General features: G+C 41.6%; 1 protein-coding gene across 2 annotated transcripts in view; it reads left to right on the top strand.

Annotated features, from left to right (window-relative positions):
• Positions 1–275: 275 nt before the first annotated feature.
• Positions 276–22,045, top strand: part of KATNAL2 (katanin catalytic subunit A1 like 2) — a 57,259-nt gene continuing 35,489 nt past the window's right edge. The window contains exons 1-4 of one of the 2 annotated variants that reach the window (XM_037033868.1): positions 276–393; positions 16,541–16,611; positions 19,422–19,588; positions 20,981–21,023. In XM_037033868.1, the coding sequence (XP_036889763.1) occupies positions 343–393; positions 16,541–16,611; positions 19,422–19,588; positions 20,981–21,023 (332 nt within the window). In that variant the 5' untranslated portion in view covers positions 276–342. The remainder of the gene's footprint in view (positions 394–16,540; positions 16,612–19,421; positions 19,589–20,980; positions 21,024–22,045) is intronic. The other variant, XM_037033871.1, reaches the window with a different exon arrangement.

A 22,045-nucleotide genomic window follows, 5' to 3' on the forward strand; every position in this document is an offset into this window, starting at 1 on the left:
ATGGCACATAAACCGGAGTTAATTTTAGAGATAGAAGTAAGAGAACCAAAACAATTGCAACCCTCTCTCCGAGTCCTGCCCATCATCCCCTCTAGGTCTCCTGATTGGTCAGTGTCGTGCAAACGCTCCGGATGAAACATGCTACTTTTAACATTGATTGGCAAGACAAAGAATCCATCTGTGCCCAGGGATTGGCTAACCTGTCTAGGCTCTGGCCAATCCTGAAAGGGGCGGGCTAGTTAAGCGTCAGGTTTCCCCGAGCTGCCTTTCTTGGGTGTACTTAACGGTCGATCAGCGAGTTGCTTCTTTTCTCCCATCTCTCCGGCCCTAACACAGTGTCTGATGGAGCTTTCCTACCAGACCCTAAAAGTCACTCATCAGGCACGGGAAGCGGTAAGGAAAGCACATAAAAAAATAACTGTATCAGGAACTCCTTTCCCCTTGTTGCTGCAGGCTGATGATTTGTGTGTCATCGGTTGCTGTGGTGACAGAGTAGCCGCCAGAGTGGCGCAAGCGCATGGAGGCCCTCTAGGTCTCATTGGTAAAGACTTGGGGCCGGGCTTGAGGGTATCACATGATGCTGACCAGTCTGGGACAGAGGCAGGTTTGGGAGTGAAAACGGGTTTAATGAAAGAGAAGGCACGTTGGGTTTGTGACGGAAGAAATGGGATGTCGCGGGGGAGGTAATGTTAGACAAGCTGAGCCTTGATACGTGAGTGGGTTTGGGGAGTGGTCAAAATGCAGGTTGTTGAAAGGCGGGACAGTGTGACTCACAAGTTGGGGTACTGGGTTCTGGTGCTCATTCACCACTACCAAGTCCGAGGGACTTAAGGAATTCCCCTTTTGGGCTTCAGTTCCCCCATTTGAAAGTAAGGTAATTGGACTGTACTCTTTTTCACAGGAAGATTACCTGAAATTCACAATACGTACAGTGGTTTCCTTTTGTCTATCATCTGCTAACTGGCCAGCAATACTTGTTACAGCAACAAATGTGAACTGAGGACATGCTCTATGCCAGTCACTGGAGAAAAAAATCAATGCTTGGCGGGTGGGGGGTGGGTAGGGTAGGGTAAATTAAATTCAAGTAAAAAGTTACTACTATCTGGGTGCCACCTCCAGAGATTCTGATTTATTGGTTTGGGATGGAAACTGCATTGCTTGTGTGTGTTTGTTTGTTTGTTTGTTCATTTTTTGAAAGCTCAGCAGGTGATTACAATGTGTAGCCGGTGTTACAAACCACAGCTCTAATGTTTCCCAGCTTAGAAAACAAACAAAAACCTAAAACTAATAATGCAAAGAATATCACTTCCTGTTTTCCCTCACATCCTTCTTCTCCCCAGTAACAATAACAACCTCTTTCTCTTCAACTTCAGGAGAGGGTTGGATATGTTTTCTTTTGCTACTTCCTCAGTTTTGGGTTGTACTTAAGCCTGTTCCAACCTGAGCATCAGAACCTCTTAGGCTGGCTTTTAATAAGGTAGATTTCTGGACCCCACCAGGACTTACTGACTCAGAAACACTCTGGGCCAGGGTGTTTCTGTCCCAGAGAGCTGCACTGTAAACACAGAACCCAGGTGAGAAAACCACCTCCCTAAATGGTCTCATGCATTTTCATGACTTCCAATGCCATTTATATGCCAGGAATTTCCCAAACTGACTCTAGAATGGACTCAGCTGCCGAGCCCCAAACCTGTGTGTGGTCCCAGATGGGATACAGAGGATACAGAGAGGACGATGAATCAGTTGACTACTTGACATATCTAGTAGGACATCTCAAGTATCTGCATCTTAATTTGTTCAATACCTAACTTAAATATTTTATTTATTTTTTAAAAGATTTTATTTGTTGATTTTCAGAGAGAGGATAAGGAAGAGAGAAATGTAAGGAGAGAAATATCGATGTGGGAGAGAAACATCAATCAGTTGCCTCTCACACGCTCCCAACTGGGGACCTGGCCAGAGAACGAGACACGTGCCCTGACGGGAAATCAAACTGGCAACCTTGTGTTTCTCAGGCTGGCACTCAACCCACTGAGCCACACCAGTGAGGGCCATACCTAACTTTTAACCTTTCCATCTAAAACTTATACCTTTCCTTTTCATTCTCCTTCCACCTGAGAATGTGAAACCACCATCCACCTATTTGCTCAAATCAGAATTCTGGCTTAGTTTTTTATATACTTGATGTCACATCCTTCCTAAACTTTCTGAAAGAACTGTGGAACTCCTCTCCCTTTGGTGCAGCTCACGAGAAGCTTCCCGGTTCCGTTATTTTTTTTTTCTTATAGGCATCCTTTCTGGCCTTGCCCTATGTATCGCTTCTGTCTAGCTTTTCCTGAATCATATTCTTTTATAATGAACTTATGACCTAGTAAGTAAACAAAACAAAACTTGGTACTGGTGTTCTGACATATCCATAAATGGAAGTATCAACACTATTTTTTTGTTTTTAGAGAGAGGGGAAGGTAAGGAGAAAGAGAGGGAGAGAAACATCAATCGGTTACCTGGCCCACACAACCCAGGCATGTGCCCTGACCAGGAATTGAACTGGTGACTTTCTGGTTCACAGGCTGGTGTTCCACCCACTGAACCACACCAGCCAGGGCTCAATGCTTAATTACCTTATGGAATGCCCTCTCTCTCGGTTTTCCTACTGCAGTCTCCTAGTGTTCTACTTCACTTTTTGGCCTGTTTGATGAGCCTCTCTTTCTCTGGTCCTTAAGTTCTTACTCTGTAGGATCTGAATTTGCCTTTTTTGGTCAGCCTGCTTCCCAAACTTGATAAAGTGCCCCTGCTTTATGCCATGTATAGAGATCACCACACCACCTTCATCCTTGGAAATCATAATGGGATTTTTCCTTTTTGGTTCCCACCCCCACCCAAGTAGACTGGCAACTTTCTTTTCTGACTGGGAAAGCGATTGTGCTTTAACAGCTCTTCTCAGTCTTTTATGTGCACACTAAATGCTGGAATGTTCTGAAAATTCAGATTCTAATCCAGTAGTTCTGGGGAGGTGGGGGGTGGAGGAGGGATGTGTATCATAAGCTCCTGTGTGATACAGATGCTACTGCTGATCTCTGGATAGCCAAGATCTGGGAGTGGGGAATTTTCTCCTATTCCACTTTAAATTTAGTGTTTAATTAAAATAAGAGTATATTCAATCTGAAAAACCTCTGCTACTTTCTTTTTTCCAACCTGCATGTAAAATGTTCTAGAATGTGCTAAGGGCAAGGAAGTTCTGAGGAACAATTGCTTCGATGTTTTTAATTTGACCCCACAATTAAAACAAACAGTAATTGGTATCACTGCATAAGAATGGTACTGGGAAAGTCATAATTGACCCACACATTCATGTGTACACACATTTAATCCTGAAACAAAGTTACTTGCATTTATGCTCGTGTGTCATTATATGTACTTTTCAAAAGTTGTGACTCCCTATGTGAAATTTTTATATTTAAAAATACCTATTATAAGTGTTAGTTAATTAATTAAGTGGTTGACTAGATTTTTAAATGAGTGTCGTTAAATGTCTTAGCTTTTATTAATTGCATGGGCCCCTAAAAAAACAACAGAGTAATTGAAAATTTAATTACATCAATGTTTTTCTTCAAATAACTAAGGCTTATTAAACTTTAAATGTTCAAACATTTAAGCATCTATTGAGATACCAATAGCTATAAACCATGTGCAGTTCTAAATACTAATTAAATAAATTCTAAATCACCATAAACCTAAGCTGAATTTTAAGCAACTCACGTTTTAAGTACTATGCTCCTACATAAGGAAGATTAACCCCTTCGGGACTGACCATGGCTGTAGGCTTGTGGACACCTTTTAAAATGCTGTGGCTGCTCTTGAACCACATTCTTCCTGCACTTGGACCAAGACAGGCAGACTGATCAGAAAACCTGGAATCCTTTGCTAATGTCACATTGCTGCTCTTGGAAAGTTGTTTCTTTTTTAACCACTAACTGAGAATATATAGAAATGAATTTGTATATTTGATGTTTTGGGTTAAAAACATTCTTTATTTTGAAAAAATAACATTAGGTTTTATTTTTAAATACAAAAAAGTATATGTCTCACCAGCCAGATAAATCCCAAAAACATTTTTTAAAGATTTTATTTATTTACTTTAGAGAGAGGGGAAGGGAGGGAAAAAGAGAGGGAGAGAAACATCAACGTGTGAGAGAGACATTGATTGACGATCTGTTAGCTCTCACACCCCAAGCTGGGGACCTGGCCTGCAACCCAGGCGTGTGCCCTGACTGGGAATTGAACCAACAACCTTCCAGTTTGTTGGCCAGCACTCACTCCACTGAGCCACGTCAGCCAGGGTGAAAACATTTTTAAGAAGTTGATACAGCCCAGGCTGGTGCGGCTTAGTGGATTGAGCACTGGCCTGCATTCGGAAAGGTTGCTGGTTTGATTCCCAGTCGGCACATGCCTGGGATGGAGCAGGTCCCCAGTTAGGGGCATGCAAGAGCCAACTGGTCAATCTTTCTCTCCCTTCCCATCTCTCTAAAAATACATAAATAAAATCTTAAAAATATATAAAAAGCTAAAAAATTGATGTAGCCTTCTGCTTTTAAATGTGATAGAATAGCTGGTACCAGACTAGTAATCCTGCCATACGCAGCTAGAACACTGGAAAACTGAAAGCTCCTCCTCCACATCTGGTAGGGAACCCGCCGGCATCCTGTCCAAGTGAGGCGGCCTGACTTTCTCTTCCAGAGTCGAGGTTGTCCTCAGCCCTCCCTCCCACTGTGGAGAGCAGGACCCCTGCCGCCTCTGCAGGGTCTAAGCCATCTAGACACCTTGTCTTTGTCGGATGGGTTTTCTGAGTCGTCGCACCTTCGCTTTTTTGGGGGGGCTGTGCAGAGCCTCCTCTGAGAGAGTTGAAAACTTCTGGAAGCTACGGCCCTCTCTCCTTTCCCTTCTTGACACCACGAGAGGTTGGTTTCTCCATGGCACCATCTCGGAAGACAGGCCCAGGGCGTTCTCTCTGCTGAAGACCTGCTGTGACCTCTGGCTGATCAGAGAGGAGGGCTTCTCCTGTCCCTTGGCACCTGCACGGTGGATGTCCTTGTGGGAAGGTGGGTGCTCCCCACTCTGATTCACAGCCCCTCTCTGCTGGGGTATCCCCAGGTGTCGTAGCAGAGCTCCCATTCATCTGTCCGTCTGTCCTGAGGCTGCAAGGTGGCCTTCCTCAGGCCGCTGGCATGCCTTCCAGGCCAGGCTGTGTGCCTGACAGTGTCCCCAGACATCTGGCCAGGAGCTGCCACTGCTGGGTGGGACCGGCCACCAGAAGAACCCTGCTCTGCGGCGGCAGCGGGTGAAACTTGGTGGCTGGTCTCTCCCGGCTCACGAAGGTGGGGCCCTTGCTGGGCCTCTGGAGCTGTGAGGGCGCGCTGGGCTTCCTCTGCCGCACTCGGAGCGGCACAATGGCCCTTGGGATGCTCCGCGGCCTCCCTGCATCTCCTCTCGGAGATGGCGAGCCCCCCCCCCCCCATCCCCCGCGACTCGTTCTTCTCCGAAGCCCTTTCGTGGGGCCAGTTCCTGCCACGGGAAGCAACTTCTCGCACTGGACCACTGAGTCCTTGGCAAGGCTTCTCGTGTGCTCGTGTTTGGGCAGACGACTGTCTGCCCGTGGCTCCGCCAGAATGGCTATGGCCTGGTGGGGATCTCCTCGCCTGAAATCTGCAGCTTCTGAGGCCTGGGGCGGAGCCAGGCCTGCTGAGACCTGGGGGACCAGGTGAATTTGCTTGTGCAGATCAGGCAACAGGAAGAGGGGAGGCTGGGACTTAAGCTTAGGCCCCACTGTGCGAAGTACGGTTCTGAAGAGGGTGAGGAGTGGAAGCCTAGAGAGAGAAGGGGATCTGTCTGAAGTCAAACAACAATCCCACCAGGGCACTAAGGGTCCCTGCATCCGTTTGCCCGCAGAGCAGTGTCTGGCCGCGGCATTCAGTCAGTTCTTCTGGAATGAATGACTGAAGGGCCATTTTCTCAGAAGTAGGGCCTGGACACCCCAGGGTCCTCAAGGGTCCTCGAGGGACTTAGTATCACCCTGTAAGGACTCAGTGTCATCACTACCGTGATTACAACCCCAAAGGACAACTTCACAGCGTTAACTGACTTTGTCAACACTGACTTCACCCTGTTGGTTAGGGACACCGTCTGGTCCGGATCCTTGTCAGCACTGACTCTGTCTCACAGATGAGACCCTGACCAGACCTCCAGGAAGGCACCTGGCCTGACCACTTTGCCTGGTTGCTCTTCCTTGATGTTTTATGTGTAAGTTTTTTGATCTCTTGAACAATTATATAGGTATACCTTTGTTCAACTTTCTCCTCAGATTTTCTAGCTGTCTTAACGTTATTTATTGAGCAGTCTATATTTCCTCTGTCATCCTGGGTTTTAAAGATATCCCAAATCTTAGAGATTTTATGCAGTCTGAGAATTCTTGACAGTTATCATTGTTTTCAATATCCTCAGTAGCATCAATTGGTGGTTTTAATATTGCATAATTACTCAGAGTCACAAATCAGTTTTAAGGAAAGGATATAAAAAACACAGTAAGTAAAACGAACACACCACAGGCCTACCACCCAGACACACTAAGATGTTCACCAGGGGTGAACCCTAGCGTACAGCCCATGTATTCTTCCAAACCATTTTTCCTGTGTGTACACACACACACACATGCACACACACTGTATTGTTTTATCCAAATGAAATCATATCATAAATGCTGTTCTTTAACCAACTTGTTCTCTAACCAGCATCCAATCCAGGGTCGTACATTGTAGCTGGTTTTTGTATCCCTTAAGTTTCTTTGAGTTAGCACATCTTTTCTCAGCCCCTACAGTCGCTATTTTATTTTATGTTAATTTTATTTTTAATGACACTGACTTTTTCAGAAATCATGAAAATTTTTCTGTAGAACCTCTCTCTCTCATTTGTCTGATTTATTCTTTGAGGTCTCATTTGCTGCCCATCGCTGGTGAACTGAAAGTTGGTTCCAAAGGCTTAATGGATTTAAGTTAATCCCTGTAACAGCCTGGCAGGTGGCATTGAGGACACCGGGAGACTGTGCTACTGCCTTGCTGTGATGGCAGTCCGACCTCTGAAACATGCAGCTCTGGAAAGGTGCACGGTGCGCATGGCACAGAATGGAAAGTCCCCCCGTGTCTTGGTGGATTTTACACTTCTCTGAAATTTCAAATTCTATGACCAGTTCCTACTCAGAATCAACAACAAATGCCCTTTTTCATGGAACACTGTTGCTGAGCATGGTTGACCAGTCCTAACTTTGTATTAAGTGCAATGAATGCTTTCCTGGATCCGCAGATATTCCTTTTGATAGTTCTAGCGCTTCTCCAAATTATGCAGCATTTAAAACTTAGGAAGTTTCCTGGTAGAAACAGGAGGTAATCAGGAAACAAACAAAAAACAAATAAGAACCTACGGGTATATATATTCAAGCTTTTAAGTGAATATTAGATGCAGGGACTGTAAAATAGAACTATAATAAAAACATTTGAAAGAAGAAACGTCCTTTTTAACTGTTTGTTTTTGAGATGGAAAGCTTAATGCAAAATTTGGATCTTATTACAGAAATTGAAATGAGCTCACGCAAATTAATCTCCATTGCACCCGTAAAAAAGAAATTAAAAGCACTAATGTTGCATGTGGTATATATACAGTAACATTTCCTAAATATCTTCTGGGTCTGAAACTAGGAATGATATTCAGTGCTTCCTTTTCCTCAGGCTACAGTATCATAGGATTCAATTTTGAATCTGATAATGGAGGCATTTTTGTTGCACAAAAGCCCACAAAGGAAATGAAGGGGGAAGAAAACAGACAGATTATTGAAGCAGAGACAAATGAGATACCTCAGTAAATGTTATTTCTGGGCTTTCTTTCTTTGGTAGACAGAAATTAATTGAGCATCTAATTGTGTCCATTTCGGGGGGACACCATCTTTACAGTTTAAATTGACCATTTGTTGGTGGCCCATTCTTAGTTTTTTAATTTAGCAGATAATTTTCTGTGCTAATTTGAGTGGCATAAGTGGAAAGATGTTATAGATCTGGCAAACTTTACACTTTTAATTAACAAATTTATAAGACCACATTCTACATTTCAAGTAATAGCACATCTGAAATATTTAACACTAGGAATCTGTAAAGTGTTTTTTCTTACCTCTTTTTTCTTAATTAAATTCTGACTTTCCATCAAGCTTGTCTCACAGAAAAAAGTCTCATTATTATTTCAAGGCCTGGAGACCCCAAGTACATGCTGTCTCACAATCTGCATTGTAAGAAAGCCATTCTTGAAGCAGCCTCATTACCAAACAGAATTCTGAATCACTGGGCCAACAGATGTCCCTCAGTTTTCATCATTTGCCATTTGACTATTTGCCAAACTGTGATTCTAGCCAAAAAATCCTGGAAGAACTCATGACTGAGGTTGGGACAGCTACCATTTTCTAGGAAGGTAATTGACATCCTGCATAGGCCTCTCTGACAGGTTATTTATATTCTTTGAAGAATATGGGCAACATTGCTCAGATCAGCTTAGGATCCAGAGTTCTCTTCATCCCGAGAATTAGAGCTTTGCCTTCATGTCCTGATCCATCCTGAGATCACTAGGTCACTGGTTCACTGTTCAAACAACTCTCCAGTGCCTTACAGGTGTGGCTCAGCTAGTTGGGCATCGTCTTGCAAAGGGAAAGGTCACAGGTTCAGTTCTTGGTCAGGGCACCTACCTGGGTCGAAAGGGTATATAGGAGAAGCAACTGATAGATGTTTCTCTCTCAAGGCAACAAACATGTTTCTCTTTCATATCGATGTTTTCTCCCTTCTCCTCTCTCAAACCAAAAAAAAAAAAAAAATCCAAAAAACCAAAAACCACCAAAGAAAGACTCTCCAGGAATTCTAAAAGGAACTTGAAGAAGATAATTCTGCTAAATGTTTCAGCTCAAGTTTTGTGAGAGTTGCTGTGAAATTTAACATTGTACCTTGGGTAATGGACAATAAGACTCCCAGGTTTCTCTGCTTTGTGTATGCACAGGTTTTTTGTTTACATTGTCACTGTTTTTTTTAAAGATCTTATTTATTTATTTTTAGAGTGAAGGGAAGGGAGGGAGAAAGATAGGGAGAGGAACATCAATCAGTTGCTTCTCACACACCTGCAACTGGGGACCTGGTCTGCAACCCAGGCATGTGCCCTGATTGGGAATCGAACTGGTGACCTTTCGGTGCACAGGCTAGCACTCAGTCTATTGAACCACACCAGCCAGGGCATAGTAGCACTGATTTTTTTTTTTTTGCCACCTAAGTGGTATTTAACTCATTCAATGCTGCCTACTTTTTTTTGAAAAAACTTTTATTTCTCTTCACTTTGCTGTCATAAGATTTTTTTTAAAAGACTGGTAACCACAGTTGTTTGATTTTGGCAAATTTGGCATACTGTTTGATTTTTTTTGCAAATTAAAATAGCAGCTTCTCTCTGGTCCGGAGTGAATGTGCAGGGTAGGGGTAGGTACTGATGAGGAGGGGTTCTTACAGGGGAGAAGTTGGTGGAGGGAAGAGCATTGGCCCAGGAACTAGAAGACTTGGGTTCTGCTTCCCACTCTTTGTAGGCTTTTGAGCAAATCTCTTAACTTTTCTAGATCTCAGGTTCCTGGGATTCAATGATCTCCAGGTACCTTCTAGACTCCTGAAATTCTGAATCAAAACTCCAAGCATGAGTTTGAGAATTTGTACATTTAAAAACATATACCATCAATCTTATTACTGCTTGTTTACTATGAGGTCTTATTTTTATTTTGCAAACTTGATTTGGATTGAATTTTGTAATGACTGTCATCTTTATTATGGAACTAATACTTGGAACTACCTAAATTTCATGAACGGCTTCCCATCCTAATACACTAGATGGCACTATAGGCGAGGCAAATCAAACTACAAAAAAAAAAAAAAGAGGCAAAAAACTTTATCGACACAAATTAGGAAGGTTTTCTTCACCAAAGAAGAGTTGTTGCATCAACATCTTCAGAAAGATAAATGAAAACTGCCAGTGTTGGACATCTTCATATCAGGATAATGTCATTCTTACAGTGGCTCTCAAACTTTTTGATTGTGCTCAATTAACGAAGACGTCTTAGGTTGAGATCCAGAACCCATACATGTGGTCAATTGCACACCATTCCACAAAGCAATAGTAAGCCTTCTTACCTGTTATGCATTCTGTGATAATTCTATTGCTGATTGTACCCCATTAATGATTTCACGACCTATATTTAAAAAACAAACAAACAGTTATCTAATGAAATTATCAAGAAATGCCAGACTCCACGCAGCACTTGGTGCCATACCAGGTACCAGGGATGAGAAATACATGAGGGTATTTCTCATGTATTTCATGAGAAATACATGTATTTCTCATGTATACATGAGGGTATTTCCCACTTATTCACTGGGAAACAGAAGAGTTAGTTACCTTGAGGATATGAGACAGCAACCTTGTATGGCACTGCAATGTCACATACTAAAAGTCACTGGAAGAAGATATTTTAAGGGAAGATTTTATGGAATAGCTGGATCATATCTAACTAAGGCTTTCCTTTGATATGAACTTTTAAAAAAAGATTATTTATTTCTATAAAGAAGGGAAAGGAGGGAAAAGGACAGGGAGAGAAACATTGACGTGCGAGAGAAACAATTGGTTGCCTCTTGCACGCCCCCAGCTGGGGACATGGCCCGCAAACCAGGCGTGTGCCCTGACCAGGAATCGAATCAGCGACCTTTCAGTTCGCAGGGTGGCACTCAACCCACTGAGCCACACCAGCCAGGGCTGATATGAACTTTCATTGGGGAAATTACATACTGCAGAACTAAAGTAGTCACATAAAATAAGTGCATATTCCATTCACATAAAGTTCAAAAATATGACAACTAAACGATATGTTTTCAAGATACATACATAGTTGGTAAAGCCACAAAGAAAAAAGGAGTAATTAACATAAAAGTAAGTTATCTCTGCGGGAGGGAGGGGAAAACACCTGAAAGGAACACAAGAGGGAGTTTCTAAGATGCTGAAGGTACTTACTCTGGGGCTTCCCCAGGGTGGCATTTGTTATTACTATTATTTAAAATAAGTGGAGGTTTCCTATACTCTTCTGTATGAATTATGTATTTTATAACAGCAAAGAAGATTAATGTAATTGGTTTGTGACTATCTCTTCTTGGTAATCTGCTTTTTGGTTTGTTAACCCCCCTTGACTGATGGGGTCTCTTCAAGGACAGATTGAAAAGTACTCAACGCCGTTTTTGAAGAATAGCCTGCTACACACTTTTAAAGCTCTTCTAATGGTATCTGTTGTCCTTGAGGATGAATTTGGATTTTAGAAACAGTCAAATCTGTTAATAAAGTGTGTTTTTAAACTGAATAACTTCAAGTAACAACAGACGACAGGATTATCCCACAGCAGAGAGCTGATTAACTTATGGTTCATTCTCTGCAGTTACTAGAAATCATATTTTAGAAAAACTTTTATTGACGTGGAAAAATACAGGGCCAGGCAAAAGTGGTTTACACTTGTCCATTTGTTATGACCATTACCACTGCTTTACTAACTCAGAAAAGTGTCACCATGGTGCACAGCACTTAGATACAATCTCTTAAGTGCTTCGATCGCCAGCCTTCCTCATTTACACGTTCTTGCAGTCTGCGTGTTACACTCAGGCACACTTTGGCCCAGAGTCCTTTGTTGTCACCAGTAAACCTGCTTTTGCCCTCCCTTGTATTTACAAAGTGTTTTTAAGAAAAAAGAAAATGACAGGTTACCAAAACACACATGAGGCATCTTTTGTAAAAAGACTAAAAGAGTGTGACTAAAATGTTTTGTTTTTTTCTTATGCCTTTATGCATTGTCCCATACTAGTGGTCACATACTATTTTTGTAAATGTGGGCTGAAGTAAGACTATGGTCCTTTATCTACATTGAAGATGATTTAATTAGAGGAATTTCAGAAATGTGTTGAGCCATGGAATAAAAGCATGGCTTGCCGAGGTGCCTGCACTGAAGGGTGACTCCATTTAAATATATTAGGTCTGATATATTTGTTTAGAAATTGATCACTACTTTAAAGAATAGACATTATTTTTTAGAGCAGTTTTAGGTTCACAGCAAATTGGTCAGAAAATACACAGGATTCCATAATACTCGTCCATAAAAAAGAAGAAAATTGTACCCTTTGTGACAGTATGGATAGACCTGGAGAACATCATGCTAAGTGAAATAAGCCAGTCAGAGAAAGACAAGTAGCATATGATTCCACTCATATGTGGAATCTAATGAACTAACTGAGCAAACAAGGAAAATGGGGACAGACCCAGAGATGGAGAGTGGGATGACAGCTGGGGTGGGGAGTTTACGGTGGAGGGATTAAGCAAAAAGGAAAAAGGGTTCATGAACATGGACCGCAGTGTGACTGCTGCGGGGAGGGAGGTATAAGAGGACTAAAAGGTAATGGGAGAAATTCAATGAAGACTAAAGAAAATACGAAAAATAATAAGAAAAAAGAAGAAAGCACACAGGATTCCTGTGTTCCCCCGTCTCCCACACATGCGCACGCTTCCCCAGTATAAACATTCTGCACCAGGTGAACCTACACTGACACATCACGATCACCCAAAGTCCAAAGTTTCCATCAGAGTTCACGTTTGCTGTTGTGCATTCTGTGGATTTTAACAAATGTATGAGGATATGTATCACCATTATAGTATCATATACAATAGAATCACCTAAAATCCCCTGCACCCCCTTCCCTCCCACCTCCCTAAACTCTGGTCACCTTGGTCTTTTTATTGTCTTCAAAGTTTTGCATTTTCCAGCATGTCGTATAGTTGGAATCATACAGTATACAGCCTTTTCAGATTGGCTTCTTTCACTAATAATATGCATCTATGTTTCCTCCATGTCTTTTTATGGCTTGATAGATCATTTCTTTTCAGCGCTGATTATTATTCCATTGTATAGATATACCACAGTTTATTTATCAGTGTGCATGTTTCTCCCTAGACATACAAACTCTTGGGCAAATACCATGGGGTGTACTTGCTAGGTCCTATGTTAAGAGAATGTTTAGTTTTGTAAGAAACCACCAAACTGTCTTCCAATGTAGCTGTGCCATTTTGTATTTCCACAGCAACGAATGCTCTCTATCCTCACCAGCACTTGATGTTGTCAGTGGTCCGGTTTTCCCCCATTCCGATCAATGCACAGTGGTGCCTTGTTGTCATTGTAATTTGCCATTCCCTAATGAAATGTGATGTTGGGTGTCTTTTCGTGTGTTTAGTTGGCACTTGTGTATCTTCTTTTGTGAGGTGTCTGGTTATGTCTTTTGCCCATCTTTAATTGGGTTGGCTGTTTTCTTATTGTTGAGTTTTAAGAGCTCTGTGTATATTTTGGATAACAGTCCTTTATCAGATGTATCTTTTGTAAATATTTTATCCCAGTCTAAGTTACTACTTTTCATGTTATATATTTTATTGCTTCAAGAATTATTATAAAATTTCTTTTCTCTTAGAGTTCTAAGAGCCCTGGTTTATTTACAGGGTGGAGCAGAAGTAAGTTTACAGTTGTTCATATGGAAAATAATACAATGCTTTATAAATACTAACACAAGAATAAACTGTTTTGCATACTCACAACTGTAAACCTACTTTTCCCCCACTCCGTACTGTCCACTTAATTCAAAGCAAAACATTTAACTGACAACAACAAAAAGTGTGATAAATAAAATGCAGATACATTTTTTTTTAAAAAGCAGTAACTACTGTTTGAATGGCAGAAATGCACCATAAATTTTGGTTAAACTAGTGCTACTTACTATGCTTCCTTCTCAGGCTCTTTGAAATACAAATTGCTTTATTTGTTGTATTTTCTAGCAATCTGAATAAAAGCTTATTCCTTTAAGAAAAAAAATCCAAAACTATTTTGGATGGATACCTTTAAAATACTTCACCCGCCAACTTAAACAACAAATGTTGATCATGATTGAACCTCTTCATTATGGTTTTTTAATCATAAGATAATAGAGTATTCAAAAAATAAGAACAAATTGTTGTGGAAAAGGGACAATCAGAGGATAAGAAAAAAATATTGGAAATTAAAAAATATTATTGTCTAAATAAATTCTGTAGATGGTTCAAAGACAAGGCCAAGGAAATTGCCTGGAAAATGGACACAAGAGACATAGAAATGGAACACTGTAGGAAAAAAAAAAGAATCTTAAAAAGATCAATCTGGAACATTCCCCATTCAATTAATACAAGCTCTTAAAAATAAACCAGAAAAACAGGGGGGTAATTTATCAAAGAAATTTTCTAAGAATAGAAGCATGGGATTGTCCAACTTGACAATGGCCAGCACTGTGAATGGAAAAAGACCTGAACCAAGGAAGTTGTATAATTTCAGAACACCAAAGTTAAAAATAAGATCTTAAAAGCTTCCCAGGAAGAAAAGACCTAATACATGCATAGAGTCGGGAATAGAATGGCAATGTAATGCCTTTTCAAACTATCAAGTTTAAAGTAGAATAAAGACATTTTCAGGCACACAAATTCTCAGCCACATTCATCTCCATGTATTTTTACTCAAGAGGATGTGTGCTACTAAAACCAAGTGAGGAACCAGGAAAGGAGAAGATTGCATTTCCCGGGGCCAATGCAGGAGAAGTTTCAAAGGGAATTGCTCTGATGGGCACCCATCCCAGGAGTCAGCAGTCCAGAGTGGCGTGGGAAGGGGACAGGGAGTGTAACTGACATGTCATCTGATGTGTTCCATGAAAAGGAATGGGATATGAGGGGTCTTTACAGGTGTGTTGGTGTTTGAAAATTAGCAATAGGTGCGTAGGAAAGTAACCAGATTTTTAAATGGAGGCAATAATTCATTACCAAAAAATAAGGTTGTACAGAAATGGAAAAGTAACCATAGTATGTTTTCACTCATCAGAGAACATTGTTTACATGGTCATAATAATCTAGTCCCCAGATACTGAAAGAACTGGGAGGGGAGGGGAGGCTGAGAAGTGTGTGAAACACACTTATGTGTGAAACAGCCTGTTCCTCATCTGCCTGAACACGAAGTGAATAGTCAATGTCTAATATTCATTTATCATGAAACAGTGATATATTTAGAAACATGGAGGTAAATATTGGAAGAAACAGCTAAAGTAATTGCAGTTGTTGCCTCTAGGGAGTGAGGGGTGGGGTTGGGTAGTAGAGCTGGACAGACTATCATTTTCTTTAAAAATTTTTAGTGTGACATTAGTCAGCCTAAAAAGAGAAGAAAATTTTGGCACACACTGCCACGTGAATGAATGTCGATGACATGCTGAGTGAAATAAACCAAGACACAGGGACAAATAGTCTAGGAGTCCACTTATACGAGGTGCCCAGAATAGACTAATTCGCAGAGACAGAAAGCAGAGGGGTTACTGTGGGGCGAACACCGAGTTTCAGTTGGGGAAGAGGAAGGAGCTCTGAAGGGAGACGGCAGGGATGGTTGTGCAACAATGCCACTGTCTAAACTGTACACTAGAGAGTGGCTCAAATGGTCAGGTTTGTTATACATACTTTACTACTATTCCATTAAAGAGCAACATAAAAAGAAAAGTTATAGTACTGTTCTATAGAAAACTTTGGGTGAACACCTTGAAAAATTTTTATGTGTGTCTTGAGTGCGTGTTTGTACATAGATTTCATGACATAATTTGGGCCACTCAGGGGCTGTTTTTGCTTTTATCCAGTTCTTACCTGTGTTGTCCTTAGAAAAAGATGTTACATAAGTTGTTCTCAAATAAGGGAAATATTATTGAAAGTATTCTATGAATATATTTCAGGGAAATTTGAGATACCAGATAACTAAATGCAGTATATTAAGACTGTGAATAGATATACGAATCCATCCAGTTTGAATAAGGGTGTTATTAGGCAGGAACTTCGCTTTATGGCCTCTACTCCTCTATTCTCAATGCTCGGCTGTGCAGCTGCCCCTGAGAGGTTTACTGGAACTCATCCCCACGTTCGCACAGGGGCTGGGTGGGACTGGGTCAAATTTAAGGTGTATCAGCAGGTAAGTACATGTGATGTCAGAGCCGATTTCTGGCTCACGAGTTTGTCTTTATCACTTTCCTTAATCTGGTCCAAATCAGACCAGGTGTATTTCTTGCTTCACAGTTATAAGCAATAAAATGCCAATTATCTTGGCAGTAAGAAGTTAACTAGTAAAGTGCAATCCTAATTTAAATCATGGTACCTTCAGTTTATAATTAAGAAGTCAGATCTAAGAAAATAGCAATGGAAAACAACTTCACATCCTGAGAAATGTCAAACTGCCTTCCAGCCTTCAAGTCATGCTTCTTGGTTCCAACAGGGTACTCTACCTCCAAGGGTTTCCTGTGGCACAAGAAGTGTTGTTATCTCATTGTGCTCCCAGCTAAATTCTCCTTTTTGTTCACAGTGCGAGATGAGGACAGAAGCACGCCGAAAAAACCTTCTCATTTTGATTTTGCATTATTTAACACAAGAAGGGTATGTTATGATTCTTCTCTTTTTCTGACCTCTGCTTTCCAGATGCACTTTTTAAAAAACAATAGACTGCATTTTTTAATGAGTGGTTTAATATTTACAGAAAAATTTGAGCAGCAAGTACAGAGAGTTCCCATATGCTGGCACCCCCTGGCCCTGCCCAGTCTCCCATTCTTAACGTCTTGCATTTGTGTGGTACGTTTGTTACAGTTGACGAACTGATACTGCATATTGTATATTATTATCAGCTAAAGTCCATAGTTTACATCAGGGTTCGGCCTGGCATTGTACAGTGCTATGAGTTTTGACAAATGCATAATGTCAAGTACCCACCAATGCAGTGTCATACAGGGTAGCTTCACTGCCCTAAAAGTCCCCTGTGCTCTACCTGCCCCTGCCACTCTCCCAGCAACCCAGACTCACACTTTTATTGCCTCATTTACTTAGATATTTTTCGCATTGTGCACTTGAAAACTATTCACAAAACTACCCAGTTCATGTGATACACACCTTTTCCCATTCAGGTTTCAAGATAGTAGCGTAGGCCTTTAGGTGAGCTTCCCGGGGTCTTTGCCCACAGAAATAGCGCTCTTAATCCTCAAGTTTTCTTCCTGCAGAATAAAGACATAGCATTTACCTGAATGACCTATGCTCAGCCCTTTTCTGTGTAAGCCCATCTATAACTGGTGGCGAGGGGGACTGGGCAGGGAAATTGGCCACCTACCCCTTATGGTCTAAAGAGTTTCCTGAGTGTTAGCAAAGCATGCATTCCCCCTTTCTGCCATGAGATGGCCCCCTTCATCTCCAGTCAATGAAAGCTCTACTTAGCATTGAGAATTTTCCCTGAGACCTGCTGGGAAAGGGACTTATGAGTGGATTATCAAGAAGAAAAGTGACTTACTGTATAGGTAATTTTAAGGACATATCAGTGTCAGAAAAACAGACGTCCCTTTAACAAAATACTAAGAGTTCAGCAAAGAGGGTAGATTATTGTGGATTGGAATAAACAATCAGAGAAAGCTTTGTGGAGAAGATGATGTGAGCTGGTCTTTTTTAAAAAAATAATTTTTGATTTTCAATTACAGTTGACATACAATGAAAGATGTGTAGAATAGCAACAGACAGATATGATGCACAAGGACATTCTAGGCAGGGCACAGAAGAAGAAGGAGCACTGCCCGGTGGGAACAGTTAAGGAAACAAAGACCAGAGTTCGAGTGCATGAGGGAGAATTGGCGAGATCAGACAGTGGAGGGTAATGGACACGGGTTCTTGCAACAGCACACGTGCCTCCCCTCGGGACTCACAGCCTCCCGCCTCCCCCCACGCCGTGCCTGGCTCATTGCAGCTCACTGCTCTTTCCTAAGTCCTGTCCTGTCACTCTGGGTTAAGAACCTCTAGTGGCTCCGGCCAACCCTATCAAGTTCAGACCTTGTTCAAGCTCAAGTAGTGTAACAGGAACACACAGAAGCAGTTTTGTTCCCCTGATCAGTGAACTTAGGGAACACAGGACCTGCCATCATCTACAATATGTTTTTTAAGTGAAAATTCTATGATCCTGGAGTTTCGAATATACTGTCATGTCAGTAACGATTACAAGAAATCTATAGTATATGTTTCCATCTTCCTTTTTTTTTTTTTGCTTCACAAGTGCATATATGTAAATATACTTGTATTTAATCATTAAAAATGTTTGGAAAGGTAAAGAAAATGTTAACAGTCATTACCTCTGAGTAGTGATATTTTCTTTTGACTTGTCTATTTTCTAGCTTTTTAAAAAAAATTAGTACATGTTACTTCATACTAAACAAAAGTTACTAATGGAAAATGGATTTAGTTCCCCTCTGTGTAAAATGGGGATGTAGAAGCCTGGTGAGCCATCAGTGAGTGCGAAGCTCACTGACGATAGCCAGTCGAAGTTTTCAAGTTCTTAAAAACGAGCAAGGTTGTTGGAAATAATCATGGCAACACCCTTTAAAGAAGTTCAGCCTCCCAGCTGGCCTGACTCTGGGGCAGGGGAGAGAGCATTGAAAACAAAGAAGTTTTCTCCTTCCACCTTCCAGATTCAAGTCAAACAGAAAGAACTAGAACCCATAGCAGGAGCTCTCAATCTGAGCTACTTGAATAAATCCCTGAAATTGAGTGTGAACTTGTGCATATTTACACATGTGTACAGTTCCCAGGAGAGGGTTCTTGCTCATAAAAAGAAGTTAAGAACTAAGATGAAGACCTGGAGGGTCTTGCCATTTTCAGAGGATTGTGAGACAAGGCGCTTGTTTTTATTGCTAAGACTGCTTAAGTCAGGCAGCTTTACAACAGAAGAGTTAAAAATGACAGCGAAGAATCCATGGGGAGGGAGCTACTTATACCCAGACGTAGTCATGTGTGACTGATGGAAAATTTACCAGGAATAATGCACCCAACTGGATGACATTCCCTGATACTAAATTTCCTCGGTGATGCTGCTCAGCATGTCACTGGAATTTCCTTCGGAGCTCATGACATATTCTTTTGAATTGCCTCAACGATGACAAATCTTGCTTGTTGGGGCTGACTTTGGGTTGTGTCAAATGCCGAATGTTACCTAACATAAATAAAGAGGTTATCATGTTGGGCAAATACTCACTTCTGGCTACAAATGAGTAAAGGTAAATCACGAGACATTTTTTTAGTCGACTTACTTATGTGACTAAGCATTTACAAAAACATTTTAAATGATGACAACTTTGGGCTTTTAATGCCTGTTTTGTTTTTATTCTTTCTACCCAGAATTAATTTTTCTACTTTTGTTTTTTCTTCTGTGAAACGGCCAGATATATCAATGCAGCTAATGCTTTGGAGCAAGAAACTAAGCTGGGGTTTCGACGCTTTGAAGTTTGCGACAATATTGACCTTGAAACTATTTTGATGGAGTATGAGAGCTATTATTTTATAAAATTTCAGAAATACCCCAAAATTGTCAAAAAGGCATCAGACACAGGTACATGGCTATTTTGTAGAACTAAAACTTTATCTCATCTTTAAGATTAGCATTTCTTCACTTGACTCCCAGGTAAATGGTGCCTCTTACACTGAACTGAAAGAATAGACTGTAGCTTCTTAGACCCAGTGCAGGCGATTTAAATAAGATCCTCTGGACATGGACATTTCTTTAGTTATATTGACATTTGTTTGAGGAACGTGTGTTTTAGGATAATGAAAGCAAAATCGCATTGTATCACAAGTACTTTTTCCCTCAATTCCAGTTTGCATTCGATATCATTTTGCATTGGTTTCAGGTGTACAGCACAGTCATACACTTTACAGGTACTCTTTAGAAGACCAACACTACTTTCATTTCTTTAGAGATAGAAAGAGCTGTTAGAACAGGATAAATGACAGAAGACTCTTTCCTTGTTAGGAAGACCTATTATCTATCTTGAAAATAACATGAAAATGAGTATTGGTGAAGCTAATAGCTCATGTATAGATAATGAAATGCTTCTGAAAGCCATCAATCCAGATAATGATCAATATTTTGCAAAGACCCGGTATAGGTTAGCAGTCAAGGAGGCTGGCTGGAGGAAAGATCTAAAGTAAGGGCCCTGTGTTTCACAGTAACGTTGGCTTAGAAGTCTGTAAGTGGGGGAAGTAATTATAAACCAAGGGAGATCATTGTCCTGTTTACAAGGCACTTGTTAAGCCACAGACTTTAACATTTCATGTGGGGACCAGGAAACCAAGAGGAACGTCAATTAAAAATAGCCAGGGATGAGTCTCAGGGCTGGAAGGGGTCCGAGAGAGAGGGGTTATCTGAGCCCCCTTCCAGTGCAGGGCTCAGAACTCAGAGTCCTTGGCTGGTGGACCTGGGTCTTGGCAAAGGAAGCACTGACTCGTAGCCACTGGATCACCAGAACTATTCTTTACATGATCCTATTTCTCAATTGCTAGTTCCGATCGAGCTTAGCAGTGCATTCTCCTGGGATACGGAACTACATCTTTATGTTAAGGTAAATTGGCAGAGTATGACCAATGAACGTTCCCTGCCAGACTCATGGAATCACCCTAGTGCCCACAGACCATAGCAAAATGTTGTCGAGTTCATGAAAACCTAGTGAAACGGTACCTACAAAGCTAGCCCATGTTGGAGTTGTCAGTGGGTCCATGGTCTCTGAGAGATTTAATACCTAAGGAAATGTTTGGGAAGCCTGGGCTTCTTTCTCTTCACGGGTCATTTCACTTCTCTCCAGATAAGAGTAGCTCAGATTCTTTAAATTCCAAAAGGCTGTGGCACAAACTTAAAAACCATGTAAAACAACTAATGTACCTGAGAAATCACTTTCTCTTAAGAATTAAATTCTTTCCTTTTCTCCCAATATCTGTTTTGCCACAGCAGAAAGTAATTTACCACCAAGAAGTGGAGGGAAGGCCAGAAGGTAAAGTGAATGGTACTTCATCGTGACCAACTCTAGGAGTTTGTGGGACCCTTTCCAGAAGATTCTCCAATGTGGCTCCATGACTGTCCACCAGCAACACCAGGCTGTGGTCGTGTGACTGTGGTGGGCCCAGCCATGCGTTCCCTTCATGCTACAGATGCCCAGGACATGGGCCAATGTCTGCAGTTGTCCTGGTTTTATAGCAAATAATCACATCTACTGGCTCTGTCTTTCTAGGCTCTGTGGTGTGAAAAGGATGGGCCTCAGAGATGAAAGGGCCTGGGTTCACTCCCAGGCTCTACTTCTGACAAGCTAGGAGCAGGTTTCTGACACATAGTGAGTTCCCAGCACACGGTACATGTCCAGGCAATATTATTTTCCCCTTTGAAATCATCCCGAGTTTCTTGTGCTCGCCCATGTCCTGACCTATGTGAAGAGAGTCAGGCCTTTCTTTTCTCCTCCTTTTCTGACACTCACCTTACATTCCTTTCTCTAGCTTCTCAAGTCCAAGTCTCATTTAGGACTTGAAGCATCTGATGGAGCCCCTCTGCCTCCTGACCCTTCTCGGTAGACACAAGGTCCCACCGCCCTTGCCTCCACATCCTCCGTGTTCCTTCTTCCCACTCCTGACCCACACCCATTGTCAGAGTCTCTTCAGAGATGGCCAGTGCCAGGGCACGGCTGCCCGGTATGGCATAGCTTTGGGGCGTGAAGGCCTGTAGTATTCTGTTGTTATAACAAGGCCTCGACCTCAGGGGAAGGTCAAAGTGGGGTTCCAGTAGGGGCCCTGCAACCATTCAGTCAGTGAACAAAATTTCTTTAAATCTTAGAATGCAGTTGAAGAAAACTTAGATTATACTCACAAGCAACTCAGTAGGCCTTCAGGAGGTACGAGCTCCATGTGCCCTGCTAAGTTCCCTGCTCTTGGGACTCCAACCCCTGGTCTGCAGCCTAACAAGGAAAAAGCAGACACCTCATAGGGCTGATGGCATCGCTTATGAAGTGGCCATGGGGCTCCACAC

Source organism: Sturnira hondurensis, unplaced genomic scaffold (genome assembly GCF_014824575.4).
Source record: "Sturnira hondurensis isolate 20B ecotype Veracruz unplaced genomic scaffold, ASM1482457v3 Scaffold0001872, whole genome shotgun sequence".
In the NCBI taxonomy this organism is placed as follows: Eukaryota; Metazoa; Chordata; class Mammalia; order Chiroptera; family Phyllostomidae; genus Sturnira; species Sturnira hondurensis.